The sequence below is a fragment of the Gambusia affinis genome, linkage group LG11, assembly GCF_019740435.1.
Source record: "Gambusia affinis linkage group LG11, SWU_Gaff_1.0, whole genome shotgun sequence".
Classification (NCBI taxonomy): Eukaryota; Metazoa; Chordata; class Actinopteri; order Cyprinodontiformes; family Poeciliidae; genus Gambusia; species Gambusia affinis.
Genome location: NC_057878.1, coordinates 7,549,882 through 7,563,067, shown reverse-complemented (window position 1 = coordinate 7,563,067; position 13,186 = coordinate 7,549,882). Strand labels below are relative to the sequence as shown.

Here is a 13,186-nt window from a genome sequence, read left to right as displayed (position 1 = left end):
GAGGGCCTTCATCCTGCATGGTTTAGTTCTCTACCTGGTTGTAGTAACAACCTTTTCAGCAGGTCAATGCTCTTAGGCCTCTAAGGAGCCATTGCTTGATCCAGGTGCATTAAACCAGGGAAGAGAAGTAAAACATCCAGGATGCTGGACCTCCAGGACCCACTTTGGACATCCCTGGGTTAGGATGTAAACCTACTGGCAAAAGCTGTGTACAAATCATGAACAGGTTGGGTGCCAATACTTGTGGGAATTGATGAAAACAATCAAATCTTGACATTGGAATTGTCCACACTGAATAATACGCCAATAAAAGCCTTGATTTATACTTAAATTCAAATAAATTAGTTTGTTTTTACGTCTTTCCTTTAATTCCAGTGTTGTATAGCCAGGAATTTGTAGAGTGAAAACAGTGAAGTTGATAAAACCACTATGACTTTTTTAAAAATCTTGGTCAGCTATCAATGTCCAGTCACCAAATTCTTGGATGTAAATAAAACGAAAGTGATGGACACAAAAGAAAAGGAGGCAGAATGTTGCAGGAGGTTGTGTGCTTTATTAACTACTGATTAAACGTAGAGGACGGCCTTCAGTCAGGACCCAAATAATCGGAAGAAACAAAACACACATAAAATGCTATCAGCTAGCCTTCATTTTAAAAGGGAGGCTTAATTCATACAACTCTTTTGGAGTGGCACAACTAACTCCTATTCATTAAACTCGTTCAGATCTTAAGTCATTACTGGGTTTAGTCCAGAGTTCTCGGAAGGAAACGGCGGCTTGGACAGAAACGGTACATTAAATTACGGCATCAAATCGTTGAAATGTACAAAACAGTGGGGGTCAGGTTGTCTGCCAGCGAGTCGCGTTTCCCCTCAGCGGGGTCTGCAACAGTCCGTCATCTTTAGTAGGCGTGTTGTGTGAAGCCAGTGTTGAACGTCACGTCATGAAGCTTATGTCACATCCACAGGAAGCCCGGCGACAGACTAAACGAGAAGCACGGCACAATTCGAATACTGCTGAAGAGCAACAGGACGGTGAAAAGCTACAGATTGCACTAAGCCACGGTGGGGAAGGCGGGAACACCGGTCGGCTTGCCCTGTGGATGGGTCTCGCCCACTCTGGAGGGACGATGGGCGGGCTTTGTCTCTTAGATGGCTTCCACGTAGTTGGCGGGCAGCATGCCGGTCTTGCCGGTGCGCTGCACGGTGCCGTACATCCAGCCCTCGTCGATGGACTGCACGTTGACGATGACGTCGCCGTCTTTGAATGACACCTCGTCGCTGTCTGCCGCCATGTAGTCGTACATGGCGCGCACGGTTTTCTGAAGGGAACAGAGAGACGGAGCGGTTTGAGAAGAGTCTGATGTCGGGAGTTTTTTTACAATCAGAACTGAGGACGATTTTTTTAGATGACGGTCTTTGAGGGCCTGCAACAGAAATCCTGTAAACAGTTTGATTTAAAAGCTCACATGTAGACATCAAAGGCACGAATGTCTTCATAATTGACTTTTATAAAGAGATTCAAACTTTTTTTTGTAGAGTGGACTGATTATATTATATTATATTCAGCATTAATAATTGGCAGTAGGAATTAAGGAACTAAATTTAAATGAGTGCCAAAATGATTGATTTCAGCACTAGTTGGTGATTTTTTACATAATTGTCAACTAACTTAGTAATCGATTTATCGTATGCAGATTCAACAATTTGTCTTTTGTTGAAAGAACAAAACTCAGCAAGAATTAAGCAAAAACTGTTCAAAAAATATATATACATTTAGCAATTAAAATGAAAAAAAAGAAAAGTTGTCTGTAAATACGTTCAACCCAAAACTCAACTGGACCAAATTCACCCGGTTCAAATTACTGTCAAAAAAGAAGAATAAAAATCTATTAAGCATTTTTTGCTCTTTAATCCAAAATACAGTCAACAGATCAGCCTTACATTGTATTGATGCTAACTAAAGGACAGATGTTGATGCTGGACAATCGTCAGAATAAACGATGGATTAATCAATACCTAGAATAATTTAAACATGTATTTAATTCTTATTCTTTAAAAATCACTGTAAATGTAGATTTTAATATCATTCCGCCATGAAAAAGTCAAATAAATCCTTAAATAAACACAGCATTAATGCCCATGTCTTCATGTAAACATGTGAGCTAAACGTATTCCTCCTGAAGCGTCTCTGGTGTTCCCAGCAGACGGTGAAGCGTGAGGTCACTGTGTCCTACTGACCCCGGTGGTGGACGGGTGTGAGGGGACGGAGGAGACGGTGGTCTGCTGGGTGGCCACGGACGATGACCTCTGCTGCACCTCCACAGTCCTGGTCTGCTGGTAGCCTGCAGACATCCGACAAACGGCCGGGTAAGGGACATTCACAGCACGAACAAAGCTCAAAACCCAAAACGGCTAAAGTGTCTCGTGTGGTTTGTGACCCGTGGAGCTGGCCATGAAGCCGTTGCTGTAGAGCGACAGGTGGTGGTCGACGTCCTGCGACACCTCGGACTTCTCGTCGGCCAGGCCGCTCAGGGCGCTGGTGGAGCGGGAGTGCTCCTTGCTGCGGCGCTGCGCTTGCACTGTGGGGTCGGAGAAAACCAGGTGAGAGTGGGAGAAACAAACAGGACGCTTGAAACTCACGTTTAAACCAACAGCAAATTATTCACTACTCAACTTTTACATTCGTTTCTATTTATGTTTGCTTTACGAGGAAAGACCGACTTCAGGTAGGCTATATTTGGTAAGAGACACTTTAGACTAAAGTGTCTATTAGACACTTTAGTCTAAAAACCCACTTGTTTAGAGTTGTATTTGAAACGTAATCAATTGCAAATTTATTGACCGAATCTGACTTGATGTTGTGTTTTTATTGTTGATTCCATGTTGCATTGTGTTTTTGTGTTTGATTTGATGTAAAGCACTTTGAAATGCCTTGCTGCTGAAATGTGCCATACAAATAAAGTTTGATTTGATTACCGTATTTTTCGGACTATAAGCCGCTACTTCCCCCGCCCCCACTCTGAACTATGCGGCTTTTCTGTGGATTTTTCCTCAACCACCAGGGGGCTCTGTAGCAGGAAGTGAGTCAAAATTGGAAATCAAAGAAGAAAGCGCTTAATTTCGTTTAGAACAAGCGCATGCTATCAGCAGGCATGACGGAGAAATTTTTTCAAGCTCATCAGGAAAACCACAGGAAGAAGTTCATATGATGCAGCTTTTAAGTTGAGGGCTGTCGATCTGGAAGGACAAGAGGGAAATAGAGCCGCTGGACGTAAAACTGCGTGAACGAATCCACGCTTCGGCGTTAAGGCTGCGTCATTAATAAATCTGGTAGATTTATTAAATCTGCTCAAGAAAGCAGATTTATCTGCAGCCCTCTACTGCGTCATTGTCATATATAAGCCCGGTGTTGCTTATATATGAACGTTCACATTTTTTTTTTTTTTTTAAAAACCTTTGCAGATGTAGGTGCACTATAGTCCGGAAAATACGGTAGATATATTTTTTAGGGTTCCTATTTTTATTAGTTTTACTTTCCACTTTTCTAGACTTAGCTATTTAGAGATTAATTTTTTTAAATTTAATTAAGAAATATAAAAAAAAGATTTCACTATATATTTGCTGTTTCTAAAAGTGGGGAGGCTCTTATGGAACATTGAAAAATAGAAAAACTAACAAAAGAACAAATCAATAAAAAAAAGAAAGCAAAGAAGAAAAAAGGAAAGAATGAATAGTAAAAAGTGATTAAAGGAAAGACATAAAAAAGAAGAAAAATTAAAGGGCACAGAATAGAAGATATGAAAGACAAGAAGAGAGAAATAAAAAGGACAAACACCAGGAAATAAACCACGAAAGAAAGGACAAAGTGAAGGAAATATGGTAAGGAGGGAGAAAAGAATGGAGAGGAAGAAAAAACAGAAAGAAAAGGTAAGACACAAGGAAGAAGCTAAAGTAAACAAGGGCACAAAGCAAAAAAAAAAAAAAACTAGAAATGAAGGAAGGTATGAGAGCAGGAAGAAAGAAACAATGAAGTATTCAAGAAAGAAAGGAAAGGAAGAAATAAAAACAAAAGAGGGAAGGAAAGGCAACATAGACAAAAAAAAATCATAAAAGTAAAATTTTTTCACACTCTTCTTTTTGCATATCTGGAAAATCACCAATACTGATCAATTTCCTACTTTCCAGACTGAGTATGACTCCTGTTTTTTTTGTTCTTGTTTACTAAACTAAACCTCCGTCTTTTATGGATGAACCAGTTTAAAACCTTTCCCTCTCTGGATCTGAATCTCACCTGACATCATGTGCAGACTCCTGGACTGGATGTTGTCCTCTGCTGGGTCGTAGTCGAACACGGAGCCGGGGTTGGTGCGCCACACCCGCAGATCTACACACACACACACACACACGCACACACACACAGACAGACATTTGTCTCACTGCCTTTGCAGAGACTTTCCATTGACTTTTATAAAAAAAAAGAAAATTCCAAAATGAAATTAATCTAACGCATTGAGTTTTACTACTGCCCTAAATGATCAACCCTACATGGGGGTGGAGCAGCACCACCCAATCGCTGGCATCTCCTCTCTAATATTTCCATTATAATTCAGCCTGTTGGGCCCTTTTTGGGGAGAATCTCCAACGTAGCTGCTTCAGCTTCAACCTTCCTTCCAGCAGCTCGAGTCCCCAGCATTTTATGAAATCTGTTCCACTGCCCGAACCCGTTTCCTCAGCGGTCATTTCTGCAAGCGATCCCACATCGTCGCTCTCCGCAATAAGCAGTCATGTTGGAACCATAAAGCCGAACCGCCACCAACTTTCTCATGTCATCAACTGCCATCAATCAATTAAATCATCTCTGCTCGTTATAGCCCTGGTCATTTTGCCGATGAGCCGTCTCTCTCAGCCTTTATCCAGTCCAAAATCGCTCACTTCAATCTCAATCTCATGTCTCGCACTGTAATTTTAATCCCTATATCTTCTCAGTTTTTCATCCTCATTTTTGAGTCTTTGCATCATTTTTGCATCATCGCCGCGTCGCTAATTGCTGGCCTCCATCTACCAGCTTCGTGTTTGTCCCGCCATCGTGACCGGTCCCAATCTGGCCTCCATCTCACAGCTTCACAATCTCAGTAATGCGCAGCTGGCCTTCATCCACCAGCTGAGCATCATTCCTGGTTATCACAGTGTCACCTCTGCTGGCCTCCATCCACCAGCACCTCACCATTTCACGCTATCACAGTGACCCCATAGCTAGCCTCCATCTCCCAGCTTCGCACCTTTTCTCGCCATCACAGTTATGCACAGCTCAGATCAGGAAAATGTCCTCACGTTCCACAAAAGACCTCCATTTGTTGATGAAAATGGTTCTAATGGGCCTCTATAGGTTACATACAAGTACACACACACACCTATTAGAGCCGACACAGAACTGACAGGAAGTGGTTCTTACTTCTGCCCACTAGTTTGTCACAGAGGGTAAAAAAAAGAAAAAAAAAAAAAAAAAAGAAACCTGCTTGTTTGACACCAAGAATAGAAGTCGATCCATTTTCACAAAGCAAATAGAAACTGCTCAGTAAACCCAGAGACAGTCCAAAGGTTTCCGTTAGCTTATTAGCTCTAAATATTTACTGCTGACGTCTGAATCATTTCCATCCTGGTGTTGGGCTGTCCGTACCGGTGATGGTCTCCTGGTCGTGCTCTATGGCGCGTCTCCTCTCCATCTCCACCACGCGCCGCTGGATGCCGCGGTAACTGATGTCGCTGAAGTCCTGCATGTTCTTCTTGACGCGCTCCGTCACGGGGTCAGAGGTCGTGGGGGTGAAGCTGCCTTTGCTCTTCTCAAAGTCCTCGTGGTATTTTACCTGCAGGAGTCAAATCAAAGTCCTTTGCGAGTTAAGCGTTTTGTTTTACGATCCCAAAGCTTGAAACCTAAATTTATTCTATGATTTTATTTATTTTATTTATTTTTGTGGTAGACCAACACAAAGTCGTTAATAATCATAAAGTGGAAGGAAAAGGATTTACTTTATTTGCAAATAGAAATCTGAAAGGTCACTCCAAATGAGACCAGTGTTAAACGTTTTGCGTGGTGGGAAAACTAAAACTGCGCACTACCTTGAACACACCACACCCACAAGCTCAGAGATGGTGGCGGCAGCATCATGCTGTGAAGCCCCAGCATGAGCTGTATCGGAATAGTTAAGACTGGATTTATTTGACGAAAACGGCCCAGTCAAAGACCAAACTGGAAATCTGTAGCAGAACTAGGACACTGGTTTCCCATCGTGTCTGACGGAGCTTGTGTAAGAAGATAAAGAAATGTTCAGATTAATTTACTTCTTTCTTTCTTTTATTGAATTATATTCTGACAACAGCAAAAAAAAAAAACAACAAAAAAAATAAATGTAGTGGACTGAATGAGTGGAGCTGCGATAACCGTTCAGATCTTACTTCCTGTTCAGGGTCTGGTTTCCTGTTAGCACTAATCTATTCTGTCTGCATTTATTCATGAGAATAAAATAAATATCTGAGACTAATCAGTCAGTCGGCTCCATCACCAAACAGTTAATTCTACTCTAATTCTGCTAAATAAAAAAATAGGGAGAACAAATAAAAAGATCTTACTCCAGAGATGTTGCGCTGCGTCTCCTTGACGCGCCTCATCTCGGGCGTGTCCAGAACGAAGGCGGCCTTGCCCTGCACCTGCCGGCGGAAGCTGTCCGAGTACAGCACCTGGAGGAGGACGAGCACAGCGGGCGAAGGTCAGGAATCCCGACTCTGCGAACGCATCGCGAGCAAACGCACAAAAGTCAGAGGATTACTGGGAAATCAGACAAATGAATTAGCGAGGAAGATTTCTCTTTTATTATTAGGAGATGAAGAGTTAGGGAAAAAAACAACAACAAAAAAACAGAGTTATGCTCCAATCTTCGGAGCAGGAACAAAAAAAAAAAAAAAAAAAAGATGAAACGGAGCAATCTGGAGGACAAAAGAGGTTATGGACTAAATGTGCAGACTCCTGGACTGGATAGTTAATGAGATTAACTAAAGCAAAAAGGGTGACGGGGAAGTCGGCCCGGTTAGGAAAAGGTTAAAGGGTTTTCTCAGACAGGGGTTCTGGAAGGTACCGAGCTAATGTTTTCCTGGTTCCTTTTGACCCGCTCCATCTCAGGAGTAAAGACCACAGGCGTTCCCTTGGCAGAACTGTCCTTATACAACACCTACAGGACAAGAAGCACATCAGAAAACTCTTAACACCCGCTGGAGCTTGAACTCGTCGCAAACGAGCGAGAAAACGAGAATGCTTCTGAGGAGGATGTCTGCTGTGGGAATAATAATAATAAAAAAACAGACAATAAGATTTTAGATTCTCATTTTGCTGGAATGTTAAGAGTAGTTCATGGAGGAAAAAAAGCTTAGCTGCAGGTTAGAAAATATTGTATTAAAAAGGCCAAAGAGGCAGGAATGATGTAGAAGATTAAAGGATAAAAAGCAGCGGTGTCAAACTCAGTTTGATTTTGGGTTCAAATCAAGATCATGGAGGCTCTTAAAGGTCCGTTTGTGACTGAATGTATTGATGAAACCTGATCACTAACTGGTAAAATATCAATGAATTCTTAAAGTTAAATAACATTATTGAACATCTTTTCAGTCCCTCCAGGATTTCATGATTCTTTTTGTGATTTTTAAAAAATAAAAACCAGTGTTTGTGGCACTAATTTGGAAATATTTGCTCTTATTTATGACAGTTAATGCGACTTTTTATTACTGTATGGACTATAATGTGACTAAAATATAGATCATGGACTATAATTAAGGCTGAGGCAGAAGGTTTTTGTTAATGTTTGAGAAAAATCTGCAATAAACTCCCAATTTTACTAGAAAAAAAAAAAAAAGTGCTGGGATTTGTTGATTTTGCGTGAATTTCCACGATAATTCTCAAACAACTGGAGGGACTGATTTATAAAATTTGGCAGTAAACAGATGAAAACTGCACTGGTTTGATTGATAACATAAAGGGCCAGATTTGGCCCACGGGCCTCGAGTTTGACACGCATGATACAAAGGAACAGGAGAGAGAAAGATGGAAATTAGAGCAAAATGAGGTAATTTAGGAGCTGAAGAATCTGCAGCCTGAGCCTTAAATAAAGATGGATGCAATGAGGTGGAGGGGAGAGGAGCCATGATGGAAGCTACTGTCTACGCTCAAAAGGTTAGGAGCACACGGGGTTGTCGGCTTCGGTCCACTACCGAGCTGATGTGCCTCTGGGTTTCTCTGACCCGCTTCACCTCGGGCAGGTCCGGTATGGCCGTGCCGCGACCCACAGAGTCCTTGTATTTTATCTGGTAGACAAATATTGGAGGGTTGTATGCAGGGATAGAAGAAAAAGACAAAACAACAACAAAACACACACATGAGATCAACAACGGACGATGAAGCAGAGACGGACAAACAGACAAAAAACAAACAAAAAAACAGTAATAATAATAATAATAATAATAATCATGTTGTAAATATCTGTTCCTGAGAAACGAAGGAAGCGTTTCATGTTAGAGGAATGGTTAAGTGCATTCCGGGTGTTTCCGTGTTACGGTCACAGTCAGAAGTATCCATACACTATTGGTTGACACGAAAGCCATATCAATCCATACCTTTTCAATAAAAGCATCAACTAATTAAAAAAAATTAAATAAAACCTGGGGAATTAAATGAGTAAACTGTGTACAACTTTGGCAATTTTTCAAAACAAGAACTAGAGGACAAAGTTGGAGTTTATTGTATTTTCTGTGGATCAGTTCAAGCTGAAATGACACAGGATCAAACGTTTAGAGATCTGGTTAGTAACTAGTTTAGATTTACTCAGTTTTTCTACTTCAGTAATGTTTTCAGAAGTAGCTATAATCCTCTGTACTTATTACTTTGGTAATAAATTTGTACACATTTGTCCTTTTGGTTTTTAAAATACCAGATTTTGGACATATCGTTCATCCATCTTCATCTGCCTGATGGCGTCATTTTTAGGTAATAAATTTGACCAGACTCTTACTAGAGTAACTTCTTGGACGTTTACTTTTTACTTTTACTTGAATACATTTTTTGGGTACTTTATCCACTTCTGATATCTGACTAAATACTTTTAAGCAAGTTTCTGAAATAATTGGATATTTGTCCACTAAGCGAATTAGAAATATCAGATTTCCTGTTAAACTGTCTAGCATTCCAGCACAGACCTTGTTTTAAGTGTAAGGGAATTTTATCCCCATTTATCCATTTTAAAGCAGTTTTGATGTGAGTTTTGGGGTCATTGTCGTCTTGGAAACACTCTTGTGTCCAAGTTTGAAGCGTCTAAAAAAAGCTGTTGTCTTAAGGTTAAACTGAGGACAACAATCACTTCAGATGTAGGTTGGACAACCATCTGAATCTGTTCAAAAGACTCAAGTGCAGGATTTAAAACTGCAGCAGTCACGTGACGTCCATGATTAGTTTATGGAAACTTGCGGGATATCGGACGGTGTGATGAGTCGGTTCTCGATGTCTGGATGACCAGAGGACATTCAGGAGGAGAGATGTTACTGGCCAGGTGTTGGGGATGGGAGGAGGGGGCAGAGGGGATGAAGAGTGAGGCAGGTGGGCAGACGGATGAAGGGAAGCTAGCGGGTCGGGTTCTGTGAGGTACCGTGCTAATGTTCTGCTGATTGCGCTTGACTCTCTCCATCTCCGGCGTCTCCGGAACAGACGTGCCCTGTCCCACTCCTTCTTTGTAACGATGCTTTGAACGACACAGCACAGGAACAGTCACACACGGCGGCGACGCAACGCGGCGGGAGGTTAGTGTTCAGATCGGGAGGAGAGGAAGGACATCAAAACCCAGACGGGAAAATAAAAAAAAAACTGTTTTAAATTATTTCTGGTAGCAAAAGAAGGAATGACATATGGAAGATAGTTAGGATGGAGGAGGAAGAATCAACTCTAGAAAGCAAAAATGATTTCTTTTTGTGAGGGGTGACAATCAGGAGGAGGGTCACTGCAGTGGGTTTCCTCTACCAGACTGATATTCTTCTGGGTTTCTCGGGCCCGCTTCACCTCGGGCGGGTCTGGTATGGTTGTGCCTTGACCCACAGACTCCTTGTACTGTATCTGCCCATTGCAAACGTCACAAAGGTACATCGTGAGATAGCATCTTACGTCCGTCCACGCTCATTCTTGTTCAAACACAATAACTGTGGATAACGGAAAACGGTTAAAATGACCGACTTTCCGCCTGACGTTAATGTATTTAGTAGGAACGCCACCAAAGTTCCTGCAGGTGATGAAAATGTTAATTCATGGGTACAAATTATGTTACAGTTGAGTTCCTGCCACAAAGTCTGCAAATAGTGACAGCCACATTTATCGGCACTTCTGGTAAAAATGTGCCGTTTCTAAATGAACTTGTATTTTATTTTTTTGCATCTTTATCGTTATTTTCACCGTTTCTCATTTTCTGCAAATAAATAATAATAAAAAAAGAAATCAGCTTGGAATTTTGGAGACATGTCAGTAGTTCGCAGAATAAAAGAACAAAATAAATCTTACTCAAACATTTACCTATAAAGAGTAAAATCAGAGAATCAGATCATTTTAATTTGTTCCAGAGCTCTGCGTTTATGGATTTACGCCCCACCTTAATGAATTTAAATTAAAAACTATATAATAAAAACATGCTTCAGTTGCATTTATGTTAAAGATATTACTAAATGTACCCCGATATTTCTGCCGCCAACATTTTAGGTTTAAACAAACCTTTTCTGAATATATTCATCACACAGTATAAATAAACTGCAAATGAAAGTTAGATTTAATTTGTTTTTTGTCGAGAGATTAAAGTGCTGCAGCAGTAAAATAAACACTTAAATCTTTTTTTTTTTTTAAACCAGGGTTGCCAGTAAATGTGTCAGGTGCTGTACATCCTTGTTAAAGTAAATAAGGAACCCGACATAATTCAAAGCTATTTGTGCAGTTCCTCAGTGAATTATAGGTTGGTACAACTATTAGAAAAAAGTGTGGCTATCAGTCTATTCAAGCTCATGGCCATGTAGTGGAAGAAAACCGCCATGCTAGACTTTCTGCCAGATTATCTCGTTAGCTTCATCCTTTGATTAGGACAAAACAAACAAATCTACAAAGAGAACCGGTGGAAATTAGCTTCAAATGAAGAGCTGAACTGGAAATGTTCATGGGAAGAGATTAAATATGAAGTCAGTTCAAGTTTTATTCCCAGTTCCTCGACAACGAGGGAGCATGGATGGAGAACCGAGGCTGGGGAGGAGGGTCACTCGTTGGAGTACCGTGCTGATGTTGCGCTGGTTCCGTTTCACTCGCTCCGTCTCAGGGGTTTCAGGCAGAGCCGTCCCTCCGCCCACGTCTTCTTTGTAATGAATCTTTGTGTGGATGTGGGACGAGAAGCATGAACCAGAAGTTAGCCTGAACTTCCGTCTGACTCTAAATTATCTCTGATTTAAGCAAAGAGGACAAAAAAAAAAAAAAAAAGAACAAAAAACAGAACATTGACAGCACACGCCAACATACAAAAAAACACAAAACAGAAAAGCAAATTCAAAGCACACAACAGAACGCGAAGATCCCAAATGGAAACACACAAGTTCTGCACTAGCAGCTTTAAACGTTAGTCTACAGGAGAGTTTTAGGATCGCTAAATTACTCGTTCCAAAGAAATGGGAGCTTCATGTCAGAGGTTGTTAAAATGAGGAAACACAAACCCAAAAAAGATTAAAGATGTAAAAGTAGGTTATCAAAAACGGTAAGAAAAAAACAAACAAACAAACAAAAAAAGAGCTATCACGGAATAAATACCAAGCTGAAATTCTTTGTATTTTCTTTAACACGGAGCATTTCTGGAGTGTCCTTAACAGTAGACACTTTGCCCTTTGTGTTTTTTAGGTCAATCTGGTACTGAAGCTATAAGAAGAAGGGAAAACAGTGTGGTTAAAATGTTTCACAGCAGCAAAAAGTAGAAAATAACATTTAATTTCTATCAGACCGACTAACAAAGTGAACAACACGCCAGAGGACTTGGAGAAACAAAAGCATCTTCACATCTCTTTACAAACCCGAGGCGGGATCACTGGATGTCAGAGTGACGTTGTCGTGCTGAGCGGACGGAGGGCGTCCTTTCCAACTTACAGTGCTGAAGTTCCTCTGGTTCTCACGGACTCTCTGCATCTCTGGAGTGTCCAGGACCGGCACGTAGTGAGACATCGTCTTCTCAGCTTCCTCTTTGTATTTTTTCTGTTTCGACAACATGAGCAGATTGAACGGCGCGCCGGGGAGTTAAAGACGGACTCACAGGTCAGCTTCGGCGGCAGCCTTACCTGGCTGACGATGTTCCTCATCTGCTGAGCGTGGATGATGTCCGGCGTGTCGATGACGGTGGTGTAGCTGGCTCGGTCCATCTCGGCGATCTGCTTGTACTTGGTCTGCGGAACAGAAACATTTAAGGAGGACTGGAAACACCAGATTTCTTGGATCAAGTGTTTTACAAAAGTATTGGCGTCGGTTGAACTGTGACAGGTTTTGTTACGGTAACGCTCTAACCCGTAATGTATTTTTCTTTTAACCAGACTAACAAAAGTTGTAACAGAAGGGCATAACTGTGAAGCGGAAGGAAAATGAAAAGGGTTTTGAACTATAATTTGAAGGGAGTAAAGGAGGAATTTGTATTTTACCAGTTCTTCTTTGCAAAATAGCTCGAGTTCAATCAGATGGGACGGAGAACGACTCAAGTTTTGCCCCACATTCTCAACTGGACTCAAGTGTGGACTTTGTTCAGCTCATTGTAGCAACTTGAATTTTCTTCAACTAAAAGAACGCTGCTTGAGGTCGGACTGTGCAGACATACTGGAAGCTGAACATCTGACTCAGTCTCCAGTCTTTTAATTGTTCAACAATGAAGAGACAATTAATCGTCATAATTTAACAGTTCATGTCTAATGTTGGACGTCGTCTAAGAATCTAAGGACTGCCAGTTGTCCTGCTTTTAGCTCAGTCTGTCTTCTCAACCACTCTGACCGTCCTCCCTGACTTTGCTAAAGAGCGGTGAACCCACAGCCTTATGCTGCCACTACCATGTGTTATGAAAGGGGTGAAGTGAGCAAGCAGAAAATCATCAGAATGAACAGTA

The 13,186-nt window shown here is 41.3% G+C and overlaps 1 protein-coding gene across 28 annotated transcripts in view; it reads right to left on the bottom strand.

Moving 5' to 3' along the window:
• Window positions 1-531: 531 nt before the first annotated feature.
• Window positions 532-13,186, bottom strand: part of neb (nebulin) — a 70,822-nt gene continuing 58,167 nt past the window's right edge. For 15 of the 28 annotated variants that reach the window (XM_044132818.1, XM_044132822.1, XM_044132841.1 and 12 more), the window contains 14 exons: window positions 12,378-12,482; window positions 12,190-12,294; window positions 11,860-11,964; window positions 11,334-11,426; window positions 10,051-10,143; window positions 9,683-9,775; window positions 8,256-8,348; window positions 7,133-7,225; window positions 6,630-6,737; window positions 5,680-5,866; window positions 4,294-4,386; window positions 2,441-2,581; window positions 2,241-2,344; window positions 532-1,321 (listed from right to left, as the gene is read on the bottom strand). In XM_044132818.1, coding sequence (XP_043988753.1) covers window positions 1,148-1,321; window positions 2,241-2,344; window positions 2,441-2,581; window positions 4,294-4,386; window positions 5,680-5,866; window positions 6,630-6,737; window positions 7,133-7,225; window positions 8,256-8,348; window positions 9,683-9,775; window positions 10,051-10,143; window positions 11,334-11,426; window positions 11,860-11,964; window positions 12,190-12,294; window positions 12,378-12,482 — 1,587 coding nt within the window. In that variant the 3' untranslated portion in view covers window positions 532-1,147. The remainder of the gene's footprint in view (window positions 1,322-2,240; window positions 2,345-2,440; window positions 2,582-4,293; window positions 4,387-5,679; window positions 5,867-6,629; window positions 6,738-7,132; window positions 7,226-8,255; window positions 8,349-9,682; window positions 9,776-10,050; window positions 10,144-11,333; window positions 11,427-11,859; window positions 11,965-12,189; window positions 12,295-12,377; window positions 12,483-13,186) is intronic. The other 13 variants (XM_044132836.1, XM_044132846.1, XM_044132844.1 and 10 more) reach the window with 6 other exon arrangements.